Here is a 21,619-nt window from a genome sequence, read left to right as displayed (position 1 = left end):
ACTGGGATGCCCAGGGAGGGACTGGGGACATGGGGGGGTCCCGGCCCCCCGGCAGCGGCGCTTCCTTGGATTTATCCCGTTCCAGGGGCTTGTTTTCCCTGGGGGGGGGTTTATCCCGTGACAGGGTTCCGGATTTTTGTAGGTAAAAAAATAGGAATAAATGGAAGTTTTGGCGGAGGGGGAAGTGCGAGGTTTGTTTGGGGTCGGCGGTGGGAGACCCTACAGTAAACACGGGGGGTGGGGTCAGTGTTTTCCAGGGGATCCTAAACAAGGGAGGGTGTGGGATTCCCTGTTTTCCTGGGATTCCCTGTTTTCCTGGGATTCCCTGTTTTCCAGGAGACCCTACAATAAACAGGGGGTGTGGGATCCCCTGTTTTCCCAGAGATCCTGCAGGAAGCGTGGGGTGTTTTTTTGAGGAGACCCTACAATAAACAGGGGCTGTGTGGGATCCCCTGTTTTCCGGGAGACCCTACAATAAACAAGCAGTTTGTGGGATCCCCTGTTTTCCAGGAGACCCTACAATAAACGGGGGTTACTCTCCCGTTTTCCAGGAGACCCTACAGTAAACACAGGGCGTGCGGGAACCCCTGTATTCCAGGAGACCCTACAATAAACACACCTTTCATTCCCAGCTGCTCCAAACCCTCCAAACCTGATCCGGGGAGGGAAAACACTCCCGGGAATCGGGGGGGGGCCGGGAATCCCCCCCGGGGTTCCGCCCGTCCCGGTGCATCCCGGGCAGGTTTTGGGGTGCGCGGGGGCCCCCCCGGGGCCGGGGTGGGGCCCCCCCGGGGCTGGCCGGGCTCGATAAGTGCCGGGCTCTGGGATATGTGATCCAGCCCCTCCCCGGCGCAGAATAAATCGCTGATCTCATGCCCTGCGCGGCCGGAGCCCTTTGGCTCAGCCCCGGGACTCGCTCCAGGCAGGATCCGGTACCGGGGGGAGGCACCGCGGGGGGCGGGGGGCACGGAATTCCCACCGGGACAAGGGATTTGGGGGGATTTGGGGCCGTCGGGAGCCGCGTTTTCCCGGGGGAGCTCCCACCCTGCAGCCCCTCCCCGGGGGGCTCGGGGCCACCTCGGGGATCTTTGGGGAGGCACCTTGGAGTGCCCCCAGTTCCCAAATCCCAAATCCCGGTTCTGGAGGGCGTGGTATTCCCACTGGGATGTGGGATTTGGGAGGGCCGGGTCCGTTGGCAGCGGCATTCCCAGGATCTCCCACCTGGTGGGATCACTCAGGGGGGGTCCTGCCCCCCTCCCGGGCTCTGTCCCACCTTCGGGGGGGTTTGGGGCAGCACCTTGGGGCCCCTCTCCCAACCCAAATCCCAAATCCCGCATCCCAAACGATACCAGTTCCTGGGGTCGCCTGCAGCAGCTCTGGCAGCCCAGGGGGGCTGAGCCCTCCCAGGTGTGTCCCCCCCACCTGCGTCCTCAAAATCAGAGGGGACACACCCCTAAATTTGGGTCCTTTTATGGTGGGGGCACAACCCACCTGTTGGGGATTCACATCCTTGGCCTTTCCCTCTCCTGCTTCCCAGGGATTTTGGTGGGGCCGGAGGGGGAATCCAGGTGGTGCTGGTTTGGGATGAGCCCCCTCAGGCAATTTGGGGGGTCCCTTGGGGGGTGGGACTCAATTTTCCCTGAGCAAAGCCCCCCAGGCCCCCCACCCGGGACCCCTCGATCCAACGGGGACCCAATTCCAGGAGGGTGGTGGCACAAGGGAGCGTCACCGTGACCGTCACACAAGGGGAGGGGGTGTCCCCACAGCACAGGGGGGTCCCCCCAACCCCTAAACCCCCCGTTCCCCCCCCCAGGACCCCCCATCAGCCATGACATCGTACCGGGAGGAGCTGGAGAAGTACCGGGACATCGACGAGGACAAAATCCTGCAGGAATTGTCCCCCGAGGAACTGGCCCAGCTGGACATGGAGCTGATGGAGATGGACCCCGAGGTGGGCCCGGGGACAGCTCGGGGGCGACCCTGGGGACACCGGGGACCCCCGTGGGTGACACAGGTGTGTCCCCCCCTCCCCAGAACGTGATGCTGCCGGCGGGGCTCCGGCAGCGGGACCAGACCCAGAAGAGCCCCACGGGCCCCCTGGATCGGGAAGCGCTGCTGCAGCACCTGGAAAAGCAGGCGCTGGAAGCCGAGGAGCGCCAGGACCTGGTGCCCTTCACCGGCGAGAAGAAAGGTGTGGGGACCCCCGGGGGACGGGGGGGACACGGGGGGGACATGGGGGGGCCATGGCGGCAGGGACAGGGGGGGTCGGGTATATTTAGCTCGGCCTGGCCGGCGGGGTCGGGTGTCCCGGGCGAGCTGGGCCCCCGCCAGCCCCGGGCAATGTCACCCCCCTGTGCCAGCCCCGGGCACGGCCCCCCCCGGCAATGTCACCCTCCCCAGATGGTCACCCCCTGAAATGTCACTTCCTGGCAATGGCACCCCCCAAGGTGGTCACCCGCAGCAATGCCACCCCCTGGCAGTGTCACCCCCTGAAATGTCACCCCCTGGCAATGGCACCCCCCAAGGTGGTCACCCGCAGCAATGCCACCCCCTGGCAGTGTCACCCCCCGAAATGTCACCCCCTGACAATGACACCCCCCAAGGTGGTCACCCACAGCAATGTCCCCCCCCAGCACAGCCCCCCCATGGCGATGTCCCCCTCCCAGTGCCACCCCCAGAGAGGCCACCCCGGCCATGCCACCCTGCGGCAACGCCACCTGTAGCATCCAGGACATCCCCTGGCAACGTCACCCCCCCATGGGGCCACCCCCTTCCATGTGCCTCCCAGTAAGGCCACCCTGGTGAAGCCACCCTGGCAGTGTCACCCCTGGCAGTGTCACCCCTGGCACAGTCCCCCCACCCTGGGCCAGGTCCCCTCCTGGTGGTGGCCACGTCCCCATAAGCCCCATCAGCCACATCCCCTGGGCCACCACACTGGTGTCCCCGGCCAGTGTGACCCTGTCCCTGTGCCACCATGCTTGGTGTCCCCACGTCCCAGTGCTGCCATTCCCAATGCCCCTGCCCAGCGTTCCTGTGTCCCTCCACCATTCCCAGTGTGACCCTGTCCCCGTGCCACCATTCCCAGTGTCCCTCCTGGTGTCACAATGTCTCTGTGTCCCTGTACCACCGTTCCCAGTGTGACCCTGTCCCTGTGCCACCATTCCCGGTGTCCTCATGTCCCCACTCCTGGTGTGACATGTCCCCATACCCAGGGAAGCCGTTTGTGTCCCCATTCCCGGTGTCCCCATTCCTGGTGTCCCCGTGCCCAGGGAAGCTGTTTGTCTCCCCGTTCCCAGTGTCCCCGTGTCCCCATTCCTGGTGTCCCCGTGCCCAGGGAAGCTGTTTGTCTCCCCGTTCCCAGTGTCCCCGTGTCCCCATTCCCGGTGTCCCCGTGTCCCCATTTCCAGTGTCCCCGTGTCTCCCTGCCCCGGTGTCCCCGTGTCCCCATCCCCGGTGTCCCCGTGTCCCCATTCCCGGTGTCCCCGTGTCCCCATTTCCAGTGTCCCCGTGTCTCCATTCCAGGTGTCCCTGTGTCCCCATCCCCGGTGTCCCCGTGTCCCCATCCCCGGTGTCCCCGTGTCCCCATTCCCGGTGTCCCCATCCCCGGTGTCCCCGTGTCCCCATCCCCGGTGTCCCCGTGTCCCCATTCCCGGTGTCCCCGTGCCCAGGGAAGCCGTTCGTGCCCAAGAACCCGACGCGGGAGATCCCTCGGGAGGAGCAGATCACGCTGGAGCCGGAGCTGGAGGAGGCCTTGGCCAACGCCACCGAGGCCGAGATGTGCGACCTCGCCGGTGGGTCCGGGGGCTGGGACAGGGAGGGGCCTTGGATGGGGGTGTCCCCTCAGCCATCCTGGCATGTCCCAAGGGGACACGGGCATCCCGAGGGGACAGGGGTGTCCTGGCCACCCCCCTGACCCCCTGTGTGTCCCCCCAGCCATCCTGGGCATGTCCCAAGGGACAGGGGTATCCCGAGGGGACAGGGGTGTCCTGGCCACCCCCCTGACCCCCCGTGTGTCCCCCCAGCCATCCTGGGCATGTCCCAAGGGGACAGGGGTATCCCGAGGGGACAGGGGTGTCCTGGCCACCCCCCTGACCCCCCGTGTGTCCCCCCAGCCATCCTGGGCATGTCCCAAGGGACAGGGGTATCCTGAGGGGACAGGGGTGTCCTGGCCACCCCCCTGACCCCCGTGTCCCCCCCCAGCCATCCTGGGCATGTCCCAAGGGGACAGGGGTGTCCCGAGGGGACAGGGGTGTCCTGGCCACCCCCCTGACCCCCCGTGTCCCCCCCCAGCCATCCTGGGCATGTCCCAAGGGGACAGGAGTGTCCTGGCCACCCCCCTGACCCCCCGTGTCCCCCCCCAGCCATCCTGGGCATGTACACCCTGATGAGCAACAAGCAGTACTACGATGCCATCTGCAGCGGGAACATCTCCAACACCGAGGGCATCAACAGTGAGTGACACGGGGACACGGGGCAAGGGACACACCCCCGGGACAGGGGACATGGGAACACAGGACAAGGGACACGGGGACGAGCCCCCAGGACATGGAAAACTGTGTCCCTGGGGCTGCCCGGGCGGGATTTGGGGCCCAAACCCCCTCTGGGATTCCTGTGACCCCACACACGCGTGTCCCCGTCCCATGTGTGTCACATGTGTCCCCACATGTCCCTGTCCCCTTTCACATGTGTCCCCCACACGTGTTCCCGTCCCTGTGTGTTCCGTGTGTCCCTCTGTGTGTCACACGTGTCCTTGTCCCCTGTCCCACGTGTCCCCATCCCCGTGTGTGTCACACACATCCCTGTCCCCTGTATCCCCATGTGTGTCCCCATCCCCGTGTGTGTCACACACATCCCCGTCCCTGTCCCTGTGTCCCCCACGTGTCCCCATCCCCATGTGTGTCACACATGTCCCTGTCCCCTGTATCCCCGTGTGTTCCCATCCCCATGTGTGTCACACACGCCCCCATCCCTGTCCCCGTGTCCCCACCCCTGTCCCTGTCCCCGTGTCCCCACCCCTGTCCCTGTCCCCGTGTCCCCCCACCCCTGTCCCTGTCCCCGTGTCCCCCCACCCCTGTCCCCGTGTCCCCCCGTGTGTCCCCACCCCTGTCCCTGTCCCCGTGTCCCCACCCCTGTCCCCGTGTCCCAGGCGTGGTCAAACCCGACTCGTACAAGCCGGTGCCGGACGAGCCCCCGAACCCCACAAACGTGGAGGAGACGCTGCAGCGGATCCGAGACAACGACCCGGCCCTGGAGGACGTCAACCTCAACAACATCAAGGTCAGGGACCCACAGTGTCCCCAGTGTGTCCCCAGGGTGACGGTTCCCACCCCGGGGTGTCCCCAAGGGAGTCCTCCCTCTCCCGGGGTGTCCCCACGGGGTTCGTCCCCTGTCCTGGTGTGTCCCCAAGGTGTTTGTCCCCATCCCTGAGTGCCTCCAGGGCACCCCCGGGAGGCTCCTCCTCATCTGGGGACACCCCTGTCCCTTTGGTGACATCCCACACCCCCTCGGTGACACTGCCACCCCCCCAGGCGACACCCAGCACCCTCTCAGGGATGTCCCTTGGAGCCTCCTCCGTCCCCTTGGAGCCACCTCCACCCCCCTGGGGACACCCTGGGGACACCCTGGTGGCCCCCTGTCCTGCTGGGGATGTCCCCCTGCCCCGGGTGACCCCCGGGTGTCCCCTCCCCAGGACATTCCCATCCCCACGCTCAAGGCCATCTGCGAGGCCATGAAAACCAACACCCACGTCAAGAGGCTCAGCCTGGTGGCCACCAGGAGCAACGACCCCGTGGCCCACGTGAGTGTCCCCAGATGTCCCCACACGGGCTGGGGACAGTCCCTGCCTCACCCCCCTTGTCCCCAGATGTCCCCACACGGGTTGGGGACAGTCCCTGTCTCACCCCCTTGTCCCCAAATGTCCCCACACGGGCTGGGGACAGTCCCTGCCTCACCCCCTTGTCCCCAAATGTGTCCCCAGATGTCCCCACACGGGTTGGGGACAGTCCCTGTCTCACCCCCTTTTCCCCAGATGTCCCCACACGGGTTGGGGACAGTCCCTGTCTCACCCCCTTGTCCCCAAATGTCCCCACACGGGCTGGGGACAGTCCCTCCCTCACACCCCTTGTCCCCACACGGGTTGGGGACAGTCCCTGCCTCACCCCACCATGTCCCCAAATGTCCCCCCATACGAGCTGGGGACAGTCCTGGCCCCACATTCCACCTCCAAGCACCGGCAAATCCAGGGGTTGGAATCCTGTGTTCCCAGAAGTCCCTGGACATGTTGGGGACAGTCCCAGCCCCGTGTCCCCGTGTCCCCAAAGGTCCCAGGACACGCTGGGGACATTCCCTGCCCCGCCACCACCAAACCCGGGTGTCGCTGCCTCTCCCTCCATCCCCTGCAGCCGGGACACGGCCGGGGATGTCCCCACCCCTGAGGTGCCCCCGAGGTGACCCCGAGGTGACCCCGAGGTGCCCCCGAGGTGACCCCGAGGTCCCCCCAGGCGGTGGCCGAGATGCTGATGGAGAACAAGACCCTGCAGAGCCTCAACCTCGAGTCCAACTTCATCACGAGCGCGGGGATGAGGAGCATCATCCAGGCCGTGCCCCACAGCCCCGCCCTGGCCGAGCTCCGCGTGGACAACCAGGTGGGCACGGGGGGGACACCCCCTGCAATGTCACCCCTGGCACTGTCACCCCCTGCAATGTCACCCCCTGTAACGTCACCCCCTGTAACACCCCTGGCACTGTCACCCCCTGCAATGTCACCCCTTGTAATATCACCCCCTGCAATGTCACCCCCTGCAATGTCACCCCCTGCAATGTCACCCCCTGCAATGTGGAGATGGAGGTGGGGGACAGGGGAGGGACAGGGGGACACAGGGGGGACAGGGGGACACAGGGGAGGTGACAGGGGTGTCCCTGGGTGACAGGGGAGGTGACAGGGGTGTCCCTGTGGAACACGGAGGGGGGGACAGGGGTGTCCCTGGGTGACAGGGGAGGTGACAGGGCTGTCCCTGATGTGTCCCCCCCCCCAGTGCCAGTGCCTGAGGGGACACCGTGGAGATGGGGGACCGGGGAGGTGACAGGGGTGTCCCTGGGGAACACGGGGGGGGGGGACAGGGGAGGGACAGGGTGACAGGGGAGGTGACAGGGCTGTCCCTGGAGGACAGGGGAGGTGACAGGGCTATCCCTGATGTGTCCCCCCCCCCGCAGTGCCAGCGCCTGGGGGACACGGCGGAGATGGAGATGGCGGCGATGCTGGAGCGCTGCCCCTCCGTGCTGCGCTTCGGGTACCACTTCACCCAGCAGGGCCCCCGCGCCCGCGCCGCCAGCGCCATCACCAGGAACAACGAGCTCCGTGAGCGGGAAAACCGGGAATGCCGCGGGAAAACCGGGAATGGGGGCGGGGCGAGGGGCGGGGAGAGAGATCGGACCCGACCCACCCCTTAAATCCCGGGAATTGGGGGGGGAGAGTCACAGGGACCGGGAGGGAGAACCGAGACGACCTCCAGGAGTGTCCCCCGTCCGGGCAGGAATTGGGGGGGAGCCCGGGAACTGGGGGGGAAAGGGAATCCCACCAGGAATAGGGGGAATCCTAGGGATTGGTGGGGGGAATCCCTGGGATTGGGGGGAAAGGGAATCCCAGGAATTGGTGGGGAGTCTCAGGGATTGGGGGGGAAAGGGAATCCCAGGAATTGGTAGGGAGTCTCAGGGACTGGGGGGGAAAGGGAATCCCAGGAATTGGTGGAGAGGCCCAGGGATTGGGGGGAAGGGGAGCCTAGACCTGACCCCCCACACGCTACAAAGAGCTTTGGGAGCGCCCCTGAGTCCCCTCCAGGCAGGAACTGGGGGGAGGAATCCCAGGAATTCCCAGACCTGACCCCCCCCCACTTTTCTCTCCCCCCAGGCCGGAAGCAGAAGAAAACCTAAACCAACCCCCCAGGAACGGGAGATCTCTGGGAATGCTGGAAATAAAGCTGGAAAGACACGGATTTGAGACCCCTTTGGGGCAGGATTGTGCCACACGGGATTTTCGGGATCGGGGCGTTCGTATCCAGGGAATCGGGTATGGGGAGTGACACCCCAAAAAGGCACCAGGTTGAGCAGGAAAACACCGGGATCCCCCAGACCCCCCTTTTCCCAGCGGCTCCCACAGCTCCAGGTGTCCAGGCCGGGATTCCCGGGGGGATTTGGGGCCAGGGAGGGTCACGTCGGTGGCAGCGCCGGGGGCTCGTCCTCGTCCGAGTCGAACTCGGCGTTCCCGTCCTTGACCCACTTCCCGCAGGGATCCTGGATCCACCCGGAGCTGGGGACGGAGGGACCGGTCAGGGGGGCTCGGCTGGGCCTGGCTGGGCTTGCCTGGGGGCATTTGGGCTCAGTTTTGGGGCATTTGGGGCTCAGTTTGGGTTCATTTTGGGCTCAGTTTAGGCTCAGTTTGGGGCTCAGTTTAGGCTCATTTGGGGGCTCAGTTTAGGCTCAGTTTGGGGCTCAGTTTAGGCTCATTTGGGGGCTCAGTTTAGGCTCATTTGGGGGCTCAGTTTGGGCTTATTTGGGGGCTCAGTTTAGGCTCAGTTTGGGCTCATTTGGGGGCTCAGTTTAGGCTCATTTGGGGGCTCAGTTTAGGCTCAGTTTGGGCTCATTTGGGGGCTCAGTTTGGGCTCATTTGGGGGCTCAGTCTGGGCTCAGTTTTGGCTCGGTTTGGGCTCATTTGGGGGCTCAGTTTAGGCTCAGTTTGGGCTCATTTTGGGGCTCAGTTAAGGCTCAATCTGGGCTCAGTTTTGGCTTGGTTTGGGCTCCCTTTGGGCTTGTTCAGGACTCAATTTGGGCTCAGTTTGGGCTCATTTAGGCCCGGTTTGGGCCCAGCTCACCTGCGCAGGTGCAGGTGGTGCTGCAGGACCCGGCGCCGCTCCGGGCTCAGCTCGTCCCACACCGAGCAGGATTTTCCTTTCCGGGTCGGAGCCTTCGGAACATCTGGAGAGGGAATGAGGTGGGTGTGGGACCCTCTGGAACGGGATGATCCCGATCCTGCCCCGGAGGTGCCCCCTGGCTCCCACCTGCCCTCCCGCTGCCGTGTTCCAGCAGCAGGGCTGGGGATCCTCGGGATTCTCCCACATCCTGGGATTCTCCCACATTCCGGAGCGGCTCCGGCACCGTCCGGGTGGTGCCAGCCCTGGAGCTGCTTCCCTGGGCCCTGGGATGGGACAGGGAATGAGGAGTGAGTCCCACAAACACCTGATGGCAGCGAGGACACGGCAATCCCAGAGCTTTCCCCCACCCTCCTCATCCAAGGAATCCCTTTCCCAGTAATCCCAGAGCTCTCCCTCACCCTCCCAGTCCCTTTCCCAGTAATCCCAGAGCTTTACTTCTCTTCCCAGTCCCTTCTCTGGGAATCTCAGAGCACTCCCTCACCCTCCCAGTCCCTTTCCTGGGAATCCCAGAGCTCTCCCTCATCCCACCAGTCCCCTCCTGGGAATCCCAGAGCTTTCCCCCACCCTCCTCATCCAAGGAATCCCTTTCCCAGTAATCCCAGAGCTCTCCCTCACCCTCCCAGTCCCTTTCCCAGTAATCCCAGAGCTTTACTTCTCTTCCCAGTCCCTTCTCTGGGAATCTCAGAGCACTCCCTCACCCTCCCAATCCCTTTCCTGGGAATCCCAGAGCTCTCCCTCATCCCACCAGTCCCCTCCTGGGAATCCCAGAGCTCCCCCCTCACCCTCCCAGCCCCTCTCCCGGCATTCCCAGCGCCATTCCCGGTGTTCCCGACCCTTTCCTGCGGCAGCAGCTGCTGTAGGGGGCGGATTTCAGGAGGGCGCTCCGGGCGATCCGTCGTGTCCGTGCCAGGAGCGGGGCCTGGGATCCCTGGGAACGGGAGGGAACGGGAGGGATGTGGCTCAGGGGGTGCCACGGGGGGTCCCACGGGTGGGGCAGGTGAGGCCACACCCACCTGCACACCTGGAGCCTCTCCCGGAGCCTCTGGAGCCGGAGCTGGAGCCGGGAGGGAGCGATTCCGGCCGTAGGAACGTTGGAGACCTGGAAAACAGGGATGGGATGAGGGGAGAGGGACAGAGGGACAGGGAGTGGGACAGGGAAAGGGATGTGGGGACAAGGAAAGGGACACAGGGACAGGGAATGGGACACAGGGACAGGGAATGGGACAGGGAAAGGGATGTGGGGACAAGGAAAGGGACACAGGGACAGGGAACAGGACATGGGGACAGGGAAAGGGGAGAAGGAAGGGGACGTGGGGACAGGGAAGGAGACACGGGGACAGAGGGACAGAAAAGGGGAAACAGGACAGGGAAGGGCACCCGGGGACAGGGAAGGGGATGTGGGAAGAGGGGATGGGAAAAGTGACAGGGAAGGGGACACAGGGACAGCGAAGAGGAGAAAGAAGGAGACACAGAGAGAAGGAAGGGGACTCGGGGACAGGGAAAGGGACACAGTAGGGAACTCAGGGAGAGGGAAGGGACATGGGGACATGGAAGGGGCCCCAGTGCCCACCCCCAGCCCCACTCACTGTGCAGGTGCCTCCTGCCCGCCCTGTGCACGGCCAGGGCCTCCAGAGTGTCACACACGGGGCGGTGGGGACACACGGCACAGGCGAACCTGGCAACGGGGACACGCGGGGACACCGTGGGGACACTGCCAGGACCACCCCCCCCACCGTAGGGGTCCCCTCGAGGCCCCCCCAGCCCAAGGCGGGGGTCCCTCACCTCCCGCTCCGCAGCAGCACCGCCTCGTCCTCGGGGATGGAATTTGCCAACAGGTCGGAGACCCGGCGTTTCTGGGGGGGCACAGGGGGCGTCAACTGAGGGGTCACACCCCCCAACGCCCTCCCCCCGGCCTCAATTTGTGCCAAAATGTGTCCTCATCCCCCCCTGAGCACAGGGACCTTCAGAGCCCTGGGGACCCCCCCGTGAGGAGGTTGGGGGGGGGTTTAGGGGCAGGGAGGCCCAAGGGAAGGGCGGGGAGATTCAGGGAAGGTCTTAGGGGTCGCCGGGGGGGGGGTTCGGGGGAGGGCTGAGGGGACCCGGGAGGGTTCGGGAAGGGTTAGGGGGGGTTCCAGGGAAGAGCTGAGAGGTCCCGGGGGGGCTCAGGCCGCAATACGGAGGCAACCCCGGAGGCTGTGCGGGGCGGCCGGGTCTGGCCCTGGGCGCTTTGGGAGGCCATGAGGGCGGTCCGGGGGGGGGTCCCAGCCTCACCTGCAACGCCCCGAGCGGCCCCGGATCGTCCCCATCGCGCTTGAAGGACATGGCGGCTCCGCGGTCACCATGGCAACCGACCCTCACTTCCGGGTTCCTTCCTCCCAGGCGGCTGTGCGCGAGGGGCAGCGACCAATCAGAGAGCGCGCCGGGCGCCCCCCGAAGCATGATGGGAGTTGTAGTTCTTTCCTCAGCTATCAGTGCACGGGGGTGAAGGCGGAGGGTGCCCGTTCAGGACTACAACCCCAGCAGGCCCCCCGGCGGCGCGGCGGGGCCCGGGGCTGAGGGAGCGGCGGGGCCGGGCCGCGACCCCCCCGAGGGACCCGCGGGCCGGGACCCCCCCCCCCGGGCCATGGCGGGGAGCGGCGGGGCCGGGGCGGCCCCCCGGGAGCACCGCCTGCAGCCCGGGGACACCCTGCCGGGGCTGGCGCTGCGCTACGGGGTCACGGTGAGCGGGGTGGGGGGACACGGGGGACGGGGGGAGCGGCGGGGAGGGACCGCTCGGGGTGTCCCCGCGGGCCACGGGGGTCAGCCCGGGGCCGGTTCCCTGCCGTCCCTCACTTATCCCTGTCCTGCCCCGCGTCCTTGCTCTATCCTCATCTCACCCCTGTCCTGGTCCCCATCCCTGTCTCATCCCGTCCCTGTCCTGCCCCTTATCCAATTCCGGTCCCCATCCCGGTCCTGACTCCCGTCCCTGTCCCCATCCCATCCACATCTCCATCCTCATCCCATCCCTGTCTTTGTCCCTGTCCTGACCTTTATCTTGTCCCCATTCTTGTCCTCACCCCATCCCTGTCCCCATCCCTGTCCCTATCCTGGTCCCAATCCCACCCCATCCCATCCCTGTCCCTGTCCTGGTCCCAATCCCACCCCATCCCATCCCTGTCCCTATCCTGGTCCCAATCCCACCCCACCCCATCCCTGTCCCTATCCTGGTCCCAATCCCACCCCATCCCTGTCCCTATCCTGATCCCAATCCCACCCCATCCCATCCCTGTCCCTATCCTGGTCCCAATCCCACCCCACCCCATCCCTGTCCCTATCCTGATCCCAATCCCACCCCATCCCTGTCCCTATCCTGATCCCAATCCCACCCCACCCCATCCCTATCCCTATCCTGGTCCCAATCCCACCCCATCCCTGTCCCTCTCCTGGCCAGATGGAGCAGATCCAACGTGCCAACCGCCTCTACACGTCGGACACCATCTTCCTGAAGCCCACCCTGCTCATCCCGGCGGGATCCCAGTCCCAGCCCCTCCAGGGGGACGAGCCCCAGGACATTCCCGACCCCCCGGAGCCCCCGGTCCCGTCCCGGCACGACCTGTCGGCCATGGAATTCCTGCGGCACCTGGACACCGAGATCGGCCGCTCCAAGGCGGCCGCGGCGCAGCAGATCCGGCACCGGCGCTCCGGGTGAGCCCCGGCCCAAATCTGGGATGGGCTGGGGTGGGATGGAGCACAGGTGGGATGGGATGGGGGACCAGGACAGGGACAGGGACGGGATGGGATGGAGCACAGATGGGATGGGATGGGGTGGGGTGGGACAGGGATGACGACAGAACAGGGCAGGGATGGGATGAGGACAGGGATTAGGACAGGATGGGAAGGAGGATGGGATGGGGACCAGGATAAGGACAGGGATGGGAGGAGGAGCGAGACAAGATGGGATGGGGACCAGGATAAGGACAGGGATGGGATGAGGAGAGAGACAAGGATGGGATGGGGACCAGGACAGGACAGGATAAGGATGGAAACAAGAACTGGGAGGGGATCAGGGTGGGGACAGGGACAAAGACAGGGATGGGATGGGATGGGATGGGATGGGATGGGACAGTGATGGGAGGCCAGGATAGAGACAGGACAGGACAGGGATGGGGTCCAGGATGGGATGGGGACAGGATAAGGGTGGGGCAGGGACGAGGCCAGGGATGGGATGAGGATGGAGACGTGGATGGGATGGGGACAGGGATGGGGGTCCGGGGTGACACCGCTGTGTCCCCACAGCCCCGGTGATTCCGGAGCATCCCAGAGGATCCCAGAGAGTCCCTCATCCCCCCGGGAAGGGCCCCGGCTGGGCCCACGACCCCTCACCAGGACCCCCCGGGCGGCCGCGCTGCGGGACACAGAGGACGAGATCTTCACCTTGTGACACTGGGAACGCTGGGAATGGGACACATCTGCTCCTGGTGACACTGGGAACGCTGGGAATGGGACACATCTGCTCCTGGTGACACTGGGAACGCTGGGAATGGGACAGATCTGCACCTGGTGACACTGGGAACGCTGGGAATGGGACAGATCTGCACCTGGTGACACTGGGAATGCTGGGAATGGGACAGATCTGCTCCTGGTGACACTGGGAATGCTGGGAATGGGACAGATCTGCACCTGGTGACACTGGGAATGCTGGGAATGGGACAGATCTGCACCTGGTGACACTGGGAATGCTGGGAATGGGACAGAAGGGACACTGGGACAGCAGGGACACCGGGATGTGACACTGAGGACACCTGAGATGTGGCACCAGGAAAACCTGAGATGTGGCACTGGGGACACTGGGAATGGGACGTCAGGGACACCAGGATGTGACACTGAGGACACCTGGGATGGGACACTGGGGACACCCGGGGTGTCCCATTCCTGCCAGGAGAGGCTGGAATTGGTCCTTGAGGGGAATCCAAAGGTCCTGGGACAGCATGGACACAGAACTGGGAACACTTCCCATCCCATTCCCACATCCCTCCCACCAGCTCCAGGAGCTCCAGGATCCCCTTCTCCCAAATCCCAGCGCCAGGAGAGGCTGGAATTGGGCACTTTCCTAGTCCTTGAAGAGAATCCAAAGGTCCTGGGACAGCAGGAGCCGGGTGGACACTTCCCACCCCATTCCCACACCCCTCCCACCAGCTCCAGGATTCCCTTTATCCCCAAATCCCAGGGGGGCAGGAATTTGGGCCCCGCTTTGGCCTTTTCCTTGGAAAATAAATTAATAAATTAACACACACCCCCTCAGGAAAACCTTTTCCTGAGGAAAAAGAAGGAAAACTAAACGGGATTTTCCACCTTCCAACAACACCCGCTGGGTCTCGGCTCTATTATATATAATATATATATCAGACACCCCCGGGGGGGTTATTATGGGATGGGGGGGGGGTTGGAACACCCATCTGACCCCCCTGACCCCCCCTGACCCCCCCCAGTCCCCCTCGGGGTCCCCGATTGTCGCCGTGTCGGGATAAACCCGGGATTTTGGGGGGGTTGGGGGGGCCTGGGGGGCTCCCTGGGGGGGGCCTGGGGGGGTTTTGGGGGTCCTGGGGAGGGGTATTTACAGGGGAGGGGTCGTACATACATATTTATAGCCGGGGGGTGGGGGGGGGCTGCAGTTTTTTTGGGGGGGGGGGGGCGGGAACGGAACAAAGTGCATTTTATACAGATCGGATCCAGCCCTGGGGGGGGCTCAGGGGGGGCTGCCATGCGAGGGGGGGGGTCCCACGGGCAGCCCCTGCCAAGGGGGGGGCCCCTCCTTCCAGCCAAAAATCCTGGGAAAAACCAAAAACCCACCCCCGGGATGGCGGGGGGGGGAAGGGGGGAAAACCCCCCCTCAGCCCGGGGTTAAAGGTGGGAGGGGTCCTCGGCCAGGGGGGCTCTGGAGCCTGGAAAAGAGGGAGAAGGGGGTCAGTGCGGGGAGAAAAAGGGGGGAAAAGGGGGGAAAAGGGGGTCAGTGGGATGGGGGAAAGGTGGGAGGGGGCCTTGGGTCAGGGGGGATCTGGAGCCTGGAAAAGGGAGGAAGGGGGGGGGAAAAGGGGGGGAAAGGGGAGGGAAAAAGGGGGGAAATGGGGGAAAGGGAGGGGGAAAAGGGGGTCAGTGGGATGGGGAGGAACAGGGAGGCACCACCTGGGTAAAGGTGGGAGGGGTCCTCGGCCAGGGGGGCTCTGGAGCCTGGAAAAGAGGGAGAAGGGGGTCAGTGGGGGGAGAAAATGGGGGGAAAAGGGGGTCAGTGGGATGGGGAGGAACAGGGGGGCACCCCTTGGTTAAAGGTGGGAGGGGGCCTTGGGTCAAGGGGGATCTGGAGCCTGGAAAAGGGAGGAGTGGGGGGGGAAAAAGGGGGGGAAAGGGAGGGGAAAAGAGGGGGAAACGGGGGGAAAGGGGTGAAAGGGGGGAAAATTGGGGAAAGGGAGGGGAAAATGGGGGGAAAAGGGGGAGAAAGTGGGAAAAAGGGTGGAGGAAAAGGGGGAAAAGGGGGTGAGGGGGATGGGAGGATATCAAGGGGGTTGTGGAGTTGGGGGGGAATGAAGGGGGGGGACGTGGCAGGGGGTCTCCCCCGGGGTGGGGGGGTCTCCCCCCGAGTGGGGGGGTCTCCCCTGGGGTGGGGCAGTGGGGGAGGGTCTCACCCGGGGTGGTGGCAGCGCCCAGGAGGGCCCAGGAGCTGTTGGTGGGGCTGGGAGGGGGGGGCTGTGCCCACCCAGGGGGGGTCGGGGCGTCCCCCCCCCCCAGCGAGCGCAGGAGCTGCCGGTGGGCGACTTCCAGGGCCTGGGAAAGGGGGGGGGAGAAGGTGAGGGAGGGGCAGTGGTGGGGGAGGGTCTGTGTCTCCCCCTCCCCCCCCCACAGCGCCCTTACTGTGCCTCCTCACCCCATGAGACCCCCCCACTCCATGACCCCCTTGACATCCCCTCTCCTCCCTGTCCCCCCCATTCCATGACTCCCCCAGTGTCCCCTCCCTGTCCCCCCCATTCCATGACTCCCCCAGTGTCCCCTCCCTGTCCCCCCCATTCCATCAGCCCCATCCACGTCCCCCCCCAATTCTCCATGTGCCCCCCAACCCCTTTCCACATCCCCCCTCATTCCAGGACCCCTTTCATATCCCCCCTATTCCATCACCCCTTTCCACATCCCCCCCATTCCATGACCCCTTTCCACATCCCCCCCATTCCATGACCCCTTTCCACATCCCCCCTCATTCCATGACCCCTTTCATATCCCCCCCATCCCATCACCCCTTTCCATATCCCCTCATTCCATGACCCCTTTCCACATCCCCCCATCCCATCACCTTTTCCATATCCTCCTATTCCATCACCCCTTTCCACATCCCCCTTCATCCCATGACCCCTTTCCATATCCCCCCTCGTTCCAGGACCCCTTTCATATCCCCCCCATCCCATCACCTTTTCCATATCCCCCCCCATCCCATGACCCCCTTCATGTTTCCCACCCCGTGACCCCCTAAATGCCCCTCCATGTCCCCCCTCCCTCGCCCCCCACCCCATTTCTGGGGGTCTCACCCTCAGCCTGTGCAGTTTCCCCGTGAGCCCCTCAATGGTGCTCAGGATCAGCTCCACGTCGCTGGGGGGGGTCCGGGGGGGGTCCTGAGCCCCCTCAGCCCCCCGGGGGGGTCCAGGGAGGGTGGGGGGGGGTTGGGAGGGTCCCGTGGGGAGGCTCACGTAGAAATAATTGCCTGGGAAAACGGGGGGGGGGGCAGCGTTAGACCTGCTGGGGGGGGGGTTGGTGGCCCCTCCCCAGGTTTTAGGGGCCCCCCCAGGGTGTCAGTGGCCCCTCCGGGGGTTTTAGTGGCCCCCCCAGGGTGTCAGTACCCCCCTGAAGGGTGTTGGTGGCCCCCCCCGAGGGTCTCAATGGCCTCGTGAGAGGTTTTGGGGGGGGGGGTCTCTTTACCATCCACACAAGCTCCGCCTCCTTCCCGCAGCTCAGGCTCTGATTGGCTGCTGCCTGGTGAGGGCGTGGCCTCCCGAGCCCCCTCCACCTGGGCTGGGACCCCAAAAATTGGGGAGGGAGGGGGAGAGGGGGGGGTGAGAGGGAACCGCCACCAGCACCCGAAATAGCACCCAAAATCAGCACCCAAGATCAGCACCCAAAATATCACCCAAAATTAGCACCCAGCACCCAAAACAGCACCCAAAATTAGCACCCAGCACCTGAAACCAGCACCCAAAATTAGCACTCGAAGTAGCACCCAAGATCAGCACCCAGCACCCGAAATCAGCACCCCAAAATAACAGCTCAAAATTAGCACCCGAAATTAGCGTCCCAAAATCATCACCAGCATCCCAAAATCAGCACCAGCGTCCCAAAATCATCACCAGCATCCCAAAATCAGCACCAGCATCCCAAAATCATCACCCGAGATCAGCACCTCAAAATCAGCGAGGGGCGGGGAGTGAGACCCCCCAACTGTGTGAGACCCCCCCCCCAATTTCCAGTGAGGGGCAGGGAGTGAGACCCCCAACTGTGAGACCCCTGATCCCAGGAATGGGCAGGGACTGAGACCCCCAATCCCACCAAGGAGCAGGGAATGGGATCCCCAATCCCATCAAGGAGCAGGGAATGGGATCCCCAGTCCCATAAAGGAGCAGGGAACGGGATCCCCAATCCCACCAAGGAGCAGGGAATGAGACCCCCAATCCCATCAAGGAGCAGGGAATGAGACCCCCAATCCCATCAAGGAGCAGGGACTGAGACCCCCAATCCTATCAGGGAGCAGGGAATGGGATCCCCAATCCCATCAAGGAGCAGGGAATGGGATCCCCAATCCCATCAAGGAGCAGGGAATGGGATCCCCAATCCCACCAAGGAGCAGGGAATGAGATCCCCAATCCCACCAGGGAGCAGGGACTGGGACCCCCAGCTGGGCCTGCACCCCCCCCAGCCCATCCCTGAGGGCTCCCTGTCCCTGTTTCCCCCTTCCCTCCCCCATTCCCAATCCCATCCTTCCCCCTCCCTTTTTTTTTCCTACCTTTCCGCACCACTTTGTACCCGCCGGGCTCCGGCTCCTCCGGCCCCTCGGGGGGCTCGGGAATTCCCTCCTGGGAGGCCGAATCCTGGCTGGAAAGCACCGAATCCCAGGTGACCGAGGGCGTGGGAGTCACATCGTCCTCGGGATCCACCTCCCGGCACGGCCGGAGCCTCCTCAGGATCAGCAGCCGCAGCTTCTCCACTGGGAGAGGAAAAAAGGATGGGAAAAAAACCGCGGGTTTGGGATTCATCCCGACATCCCGCGGGTTTGGGATTCATCCCGACATCCCGCGGGTCTGGGATTCATCCCGACATCCCGCGGGTCTGGGATTCATCCCGACATCCCGCGGGTTTGGGATTCATCCCGACATCCCGCGGGTCTGGGATTCATCCCGACATCCCGCGGATTTGGGATTCATCCCGACATCCCGCGGGTCTGGGATTCATCCCGACATCCCGCGGGTCTGGGATTCATCCCGACATCCCGCGGGTTTGGGATTCATCCCGACATCCCGCGGGTCTGGGATTCATCCCGCGGGTCTGGGATTCATCCCGACATCCCGCGGGTCTGGGATTCATCCCGCGGGTCTGGGATTCATCCCGACATCCCGCGGGTTTGGGATTCATCCCGACATCCCGCGGGTTTGGGATTCATCCCGACATCCCGCGGGTTTGGGATTCATCCCGACATCCCGCGGGAAAGGGGAGGGGCGGGAGGTTCCATCCTGGACTCACCGTCCTCCAGCGCTGCCTCGGCCACGCCGTGGGAGCCGCAGGATTTCGGGAGCAGCGGGAGGTGGGTGGGGATGTCCGGGATGGGAGCGGGAAGGGCTGGGATGGCTCCGCCGGGAAGGAGGGAAGAAGGGCCCGGGATTTCCTCGCCCTCCTCCTCCCCCTCGCTGCCCACCGGCTCCTCCTCCAGAGATTCCTCCTCCAGGGGCTTCTCCCGGCCCAGGAGAGCCGCGGGATCGCTGTCGGCTGCGGGAGGGGAGGGATGAGCTCCAGGGGACAGGGAAGGGAGGGATGAGCTCCAGGGGACAGGGAAGGGAGGGATGAGCTCCAGGGGACAGGGAAAGGGAGGGATGAGCTCCAGGGGACAGGGAAAGGGGAAGGATGAACTCCAGGGGACAGGGAAAGGGAGGGATGAGCTCCCTGTGCCTTGGGAAAGGGAGGGATGAGTTCCAGGGGACAGGGAAAAGGGAGGGATGAGCTCCATGTGTGATGGGAAAGGGAGGGATGAGCTCCAGGGGACAGGGAAAAGGGAGGGATGAGCTCCAAGGGACAGGGAAAGGGAGGGATGAGCTCCCTGTGCCTTGGGAAAGGGAGGGATGAGCTCCAGGGGACAGGGAAAGGGAGGGATGAGCTCCAAGGGACAGGGAAAAGACAGGGATGAGCCTTGGGAAAGGGAGGGATGAGCTCCAGGGGACAGGGAAAGGGAGGGATGAGCTCCAAGGGACAGGGAAAAGACAGGGATGAGCTCCAGGGGACAGGGAAAAGGGAGGGATGAGCTCCATGTGTGATGGGAAAGGGAGGGATGAGCTCCAGGGGACAGGGAAAAGGGAGAGATGAGCTGCAAGGGACAGGGAAAAGACAGGGATGAGCTCCAGGGGACAGGGAAAGGGAGGGATGAGCTCCAAGGGACAGGGAAAAGACAGGGATGAGCTCCAGGGGACAGGGAAAGGGAAGGATGAGCTCCCTGTGCCTTGGGAAAGGGGGGATGAGCTCCAAGGGACAGGGAAAGGGAGGGATGAGCTCCAGGGGACAGGGAAAGGGAAGGATGAGCTCCCTGTGCCTTGGGAAAGGGGGGATGAGCTCCAGGTGCCATCCCTGGCAGAGCAAAGGGAGGGATGAGCTCCGTGGGACAGGGAAGGGGGAGGGCTGACCCCGTGTCCCCCCCAGGTGACAGGGGAGGGGACAGGGGAGGGGACAGGGGAGGGGACAGCAGGGACAATCCTCACCCGAGGAACAATCCTCCGGCTCCAGCTCCGCTCCGGAGCCCCGGGACAGCTCCGGGGACACGTCGGGGTCCTGCAGCACCAGCCTGGGGCACAGAGGGGGGCTGGGGAGGAGGTGGGAGCAGGGGGGGACACCCCCAGGGGGGAGACCCTCCCCAAACACAGCCAGGGGCAGGGAGGGAGACCCCCCAAATCCAGGGAGGGGCAAGGGATGAGAGCCCTGAGCCCAGCAAGGGGCAGCTCCCCTGCTCTCCCTGACCTGCTCCCGGCTGGAATCAGGGGGCTCACTCCCTCAGATCGGGAGTCAGAGCCCTGAGAGACACCCCCGTGTCCCCCAGGGACCAGGGAGGACTCCTGAACCCATCCCAACCCCCCTCTGGATCCAGGGAGGACCCCTGTCCCCTTCCCAACCCCCCTGTGGATCCAGGGAGGACCCCTGTCCCCACCCCAACCATCCTGTGGATCCAGGGAGGACCCCTGTCCCCTTCCCAACCCCCCTGTGGATCCAGGGAGGACCCCTGTCCCCATCCCAACCATCCTGTGGATCCAGGGAGGACCCCTGTCCCCATCCCAACCATCCTGTGGATCCAGGGAGGACCCCTGTCCCCATCCCAACCATCCTGTGGATCCAGGGAGGACCCCTGTCCCCTTCCCAACCCCCCTCTGGATCCAGGGAGGACCCCTGTCCCCTTCCCAACCCCCCTCTGGATCCAGGGAGGACCCCTGTCCCCACCCCAACCATCCTGTGGATCCAGGGAGGACCCCTGTCCCCATCCCAACCCCCCTGTGGATCCTCCAGGCTCACATCCCCAATCCCAGCGAGGGAAGCAGGAACCCCGGGATGGCACAGAGCAGGTCCCCAGAGCCCTGAGAGCCACCCCCATGTCCCCAACGACCAGGGAGGACCCCTGTCCCCCTCCCAATCCCCCCGTGGAGCCCCCAGCCCCCCGGAGCAGCCCCTCACCCCGTGGGGGCCGTGCCAGCGGGCTCTGCCGTCCGGCGCTTCGGGGGGAAGGTGGCATTCCTGGTGGAACTCTGCACGGCCTCCTCCAGCAGCTCCATCCACCTGGCAGGCCCAGAGACCCCCGTCAGCTCCCCAAGGGGGTCTCCTGCCCCCCCAGGGAAGCCCCTTTCCCATCCCATCCCATCCCCGTGGAGCCTCACGTGTTTTTCTCCGAGGACGTCAGGGCCACCAGCTCGTAGATTTGGGGTCCCAGCTCCGAGGTGCAGATGATGAAAAGGGCCCTTTTATCTGGGAAAGGGATGCCAGGAGGGAGGAGGGAGGTCAGGGCACAGCAGGGGTATCTCCCTGGCACGGGTTATCCCACGGATGGCCCATCCCTGGAAGTGTGGGTCGGGGCTTGGAGCATCCCAGGGGATTTGGAAGCTGTCCCTGCCTGAGGTCTGGGTGATCCTAAAGGTCCCTTCCAACCTAAACCGTTCCAGGATGGTTTAGATTGGACATTAGGGATAAATCCTTCCCTGTGTGGGAGGCACAGGCTGCCCAGGGAAGCTGTGGCTGCCCCATCCCTGGAAGTGCCCAAGGACATTTTGGATGGAGCTCTGAACAACCCGGTCTAGCGGGAGGTGTCCCCACCCTTGGCCTGGAGGATCTTTAAGGTCCCTCCCATCTAAAACCATTCCAGGATGGTTTAGATTGGACACTGGGGATAAATCCTTCCCTGTGAGGGAGGCACAGGCTGCCCAGGGAACCTGTGGCTG

At 64.6% G+C, this 21,619-nt stretch overlaps 4 protein-coding genes across 5 annotated transcripts in view; 2 read left to right on the top strand and 2 right to left on the bottom strand.

Moving 5' to 3' along the window:
- Positions 1–503: 503 nt before the first annotated feature.
- On the top strand, positions 504–7,991 carry TMOD4 (tropomodulin 4). Its single transcript, XM_039390586.1, has 10 exons — positions 504–932; positions 1,814–1,951; positions 2,035–2,191; positions 3,669–3,791; positions 4,362–4,451; positions 5,147–5,277; positions 5,690–5,797; positions 6,501–6,644; positions 7,213–7,357; positions 7,907–7,991. The coding sequence occupies exons 1-10, from the start codon at positions 873–875 to the stop codon at positions 7,927–7,929; spliced, it is 1,119 nt and encodes a 372-aa protein (XP_039246520.1). The 5' UTR covers positions 504–872; the 3' UTR covers positions 7,930–7,991.
- Positions 7,992–11,288, bottom strand: SCNM1 (sodium channel modifier 1). Its single transcript, XM_027712388.2, has 8 exons — positions 11,199–11,288; positions 10,710–10,780; positions 10,514–10,602; positions 9,941–10,026; positions 9,761–9,855; positions 9,054–9,190; positions 8,868–8,970; positions 7,992–8,305 (listed from the first exon to the last, which is right to left on the bottom strand). Exons 1-8 carry the CDS (start codon positions 11,247–11,249, stop codon positions 8,206–8,208), a joined length of 732 nt encoding a protein of 243 aa, XP_027568189.1. The 5' UTR covers positions 11,250–11,288; the 3' UTR covers positions 7,992–8,205.
- A 215-nt stretch (positions 11,289–11,503) lies between these two features.
- LYSMD1 (LysM domain containing 1) lies at positions 11,504–14,270 on the top strand. 2 transcript variants are annotated; one of them, XM_039390588.1, is made up of 3 exons: positions 11,504–11,646; positions 12,367–12,611; positions 13,203–14,270. In XM_039390588.1, exons 1-3 carry the CDS (start codon positions 11,551–11,553, stop codon positions 13,345–13,347), a joined length of 486 nt encoding a protein of 161 aa, XP_039246522.1. In that variant the 5' UTR covers positions 11,504–11,550; the 3' UTR covers positions 13,348–14,270. The 2 variants fall into 2 exon arrangements, with proteins under 2 accessions (XP_039246522.1, XP_039246521.1); XM_039390587.1 differs by having other exon boundaries at positions 11,505–11,646; positions 12,358–12,611.
- The window catches only part of ARHGEF11 (Rho guanine nucleotide exchange factor 11), a 26,179-nt gene continuing 18,810 nt past the window's right edge, over positions 14,251–21,619 (bottom strand). Inside the window, exons 32-41 of the mRNA XM_039390589.1 lie at positions 21,062–21,149; positions 20,862–20,963; positions 19,901–19,983; positions 18,678–18,920; positions 17,944–18,144; positions 16,866–16,958; positions 16,478–16,650; positions 15,587–15,725; positions 15,090–15,134; positions 14,251–14,848 (exon numbers count right to left, since the gene is read on the bottom strand). Coding sequence (XP_039246523.1) covers positions 14,808–14,848; positions 15,090–15,134; positions 15,587–15,725; positions 16,478–16,650; positions 16,866–16,958; positions 17,944–18,144; positions 18,678–18,920; positions 19,901–19,983; positions 20,862–20,963; positions 21,062–21,149 — 1,208 coding nt within the window. The 3' untranslated portion in view covers positions 14,251–14,807. The remainder of the gene's footprint in view (positions 14,849–15,089; positions 15,135–15,586; positions 15,726–16,477; positions 16,651–16,865; positions 16,959–17,943; positions 18,145–18,677; positions 18,921–19,900; positions 19,984–20,861; positions 20,964–21,061; positions 21,150–21,619) is intronic.

Source organism: Pipra filicauda, unplaced genomic scaffold (assembly GCF_003945595.2).
Source record: "Pipra filicauda isolate LSUMZ 115617 unplaced genomic scaffold, ASM394559v2 scaffold845_size90650_pilon, whole genome shotgun sequence".
In the NCBI taxonomy this organism is placed as follows: domain Eukaryota; kingdom Metazoa; phylum Chordata; class Aves; order Passeriformes; family Pipridae; genus Pipra; species Pipra filicauda.
The sequence above is the reverse complement of the archived record's forward strand: the minus strand, read 5'-3'. Positions and strand labels throughout refer to the sequence as shown.

Excerpts from the sequence above, each read along its gene's own strand:
- TMOD4 (XM_039390586.1), top strand. The coding sequence starts at position 873 with ATGCCCTGCGCGGCCGGAGCCCTTTGGCTCAGCCCCGGGACTCGCTCC. Across the intron at positions 2,192-3,668 it reads CTTCACCGGCGAGAAGAAAG|GGAAGCCGTTCGTGCCCAAG; the intron begins GTGTGGGGACCC and ends CCCCGTGCCCAG. Across the intron at positions 5,278-5,689 it reads TCAACCTCAACAACATCAAG|GACATTCCCATCCCCACGCT; the intron begins GTCAGGGACCCA and ends TCCCCTCCCCAG.
- SCNM1 (XM_027712388.2), bottom strand. The coding sequence starts at position 11,249 with ATGTCCTTCAAGCGCGATGGGGACGATCCGGGGCCGCTCGGGGCGTTG. Across the intron at positions 9,856-9,940 it reads GAGAGGCTCCAGGTGTGCAG|GGATCCCAGGCCCCGCTCCT; the intron begins GTGGGTGTGGCC and ends TCCCGTTCCCAG. Across the intron at positions 8,306-8,867 it reads CACCACCTGCACCTGCGCAG|CTCCGGGTGGATCCAGGATC; the intron begins GTGAGCTGGGCC and ends CTCCGTCCCCAG.
- LYSMD1 (XM_039390587.1), top strand. The coding sequence starts at position 11,551 with ATGGCGGGGAGCGGCGGGGCCGGGGCGGCCCCCCGGGAGCACCGCCTG. Across the intron at positions 11,647-12,357 it reads CGCTGCGCTACGGGGTCACG|ATGGAGCAGATCCAACGTGC; the intron begins GTGAGCGGGGTG and ends TCTCCTGGCCAG. Across the intron at positions 12,612-13,202 it reads ATCCGGCACCGGCGCTCCGG|CCCCGGTGATTCCGGAGCAT; the intron begins GTGAGCCCCGGC and ends GTGTCCCCACAG.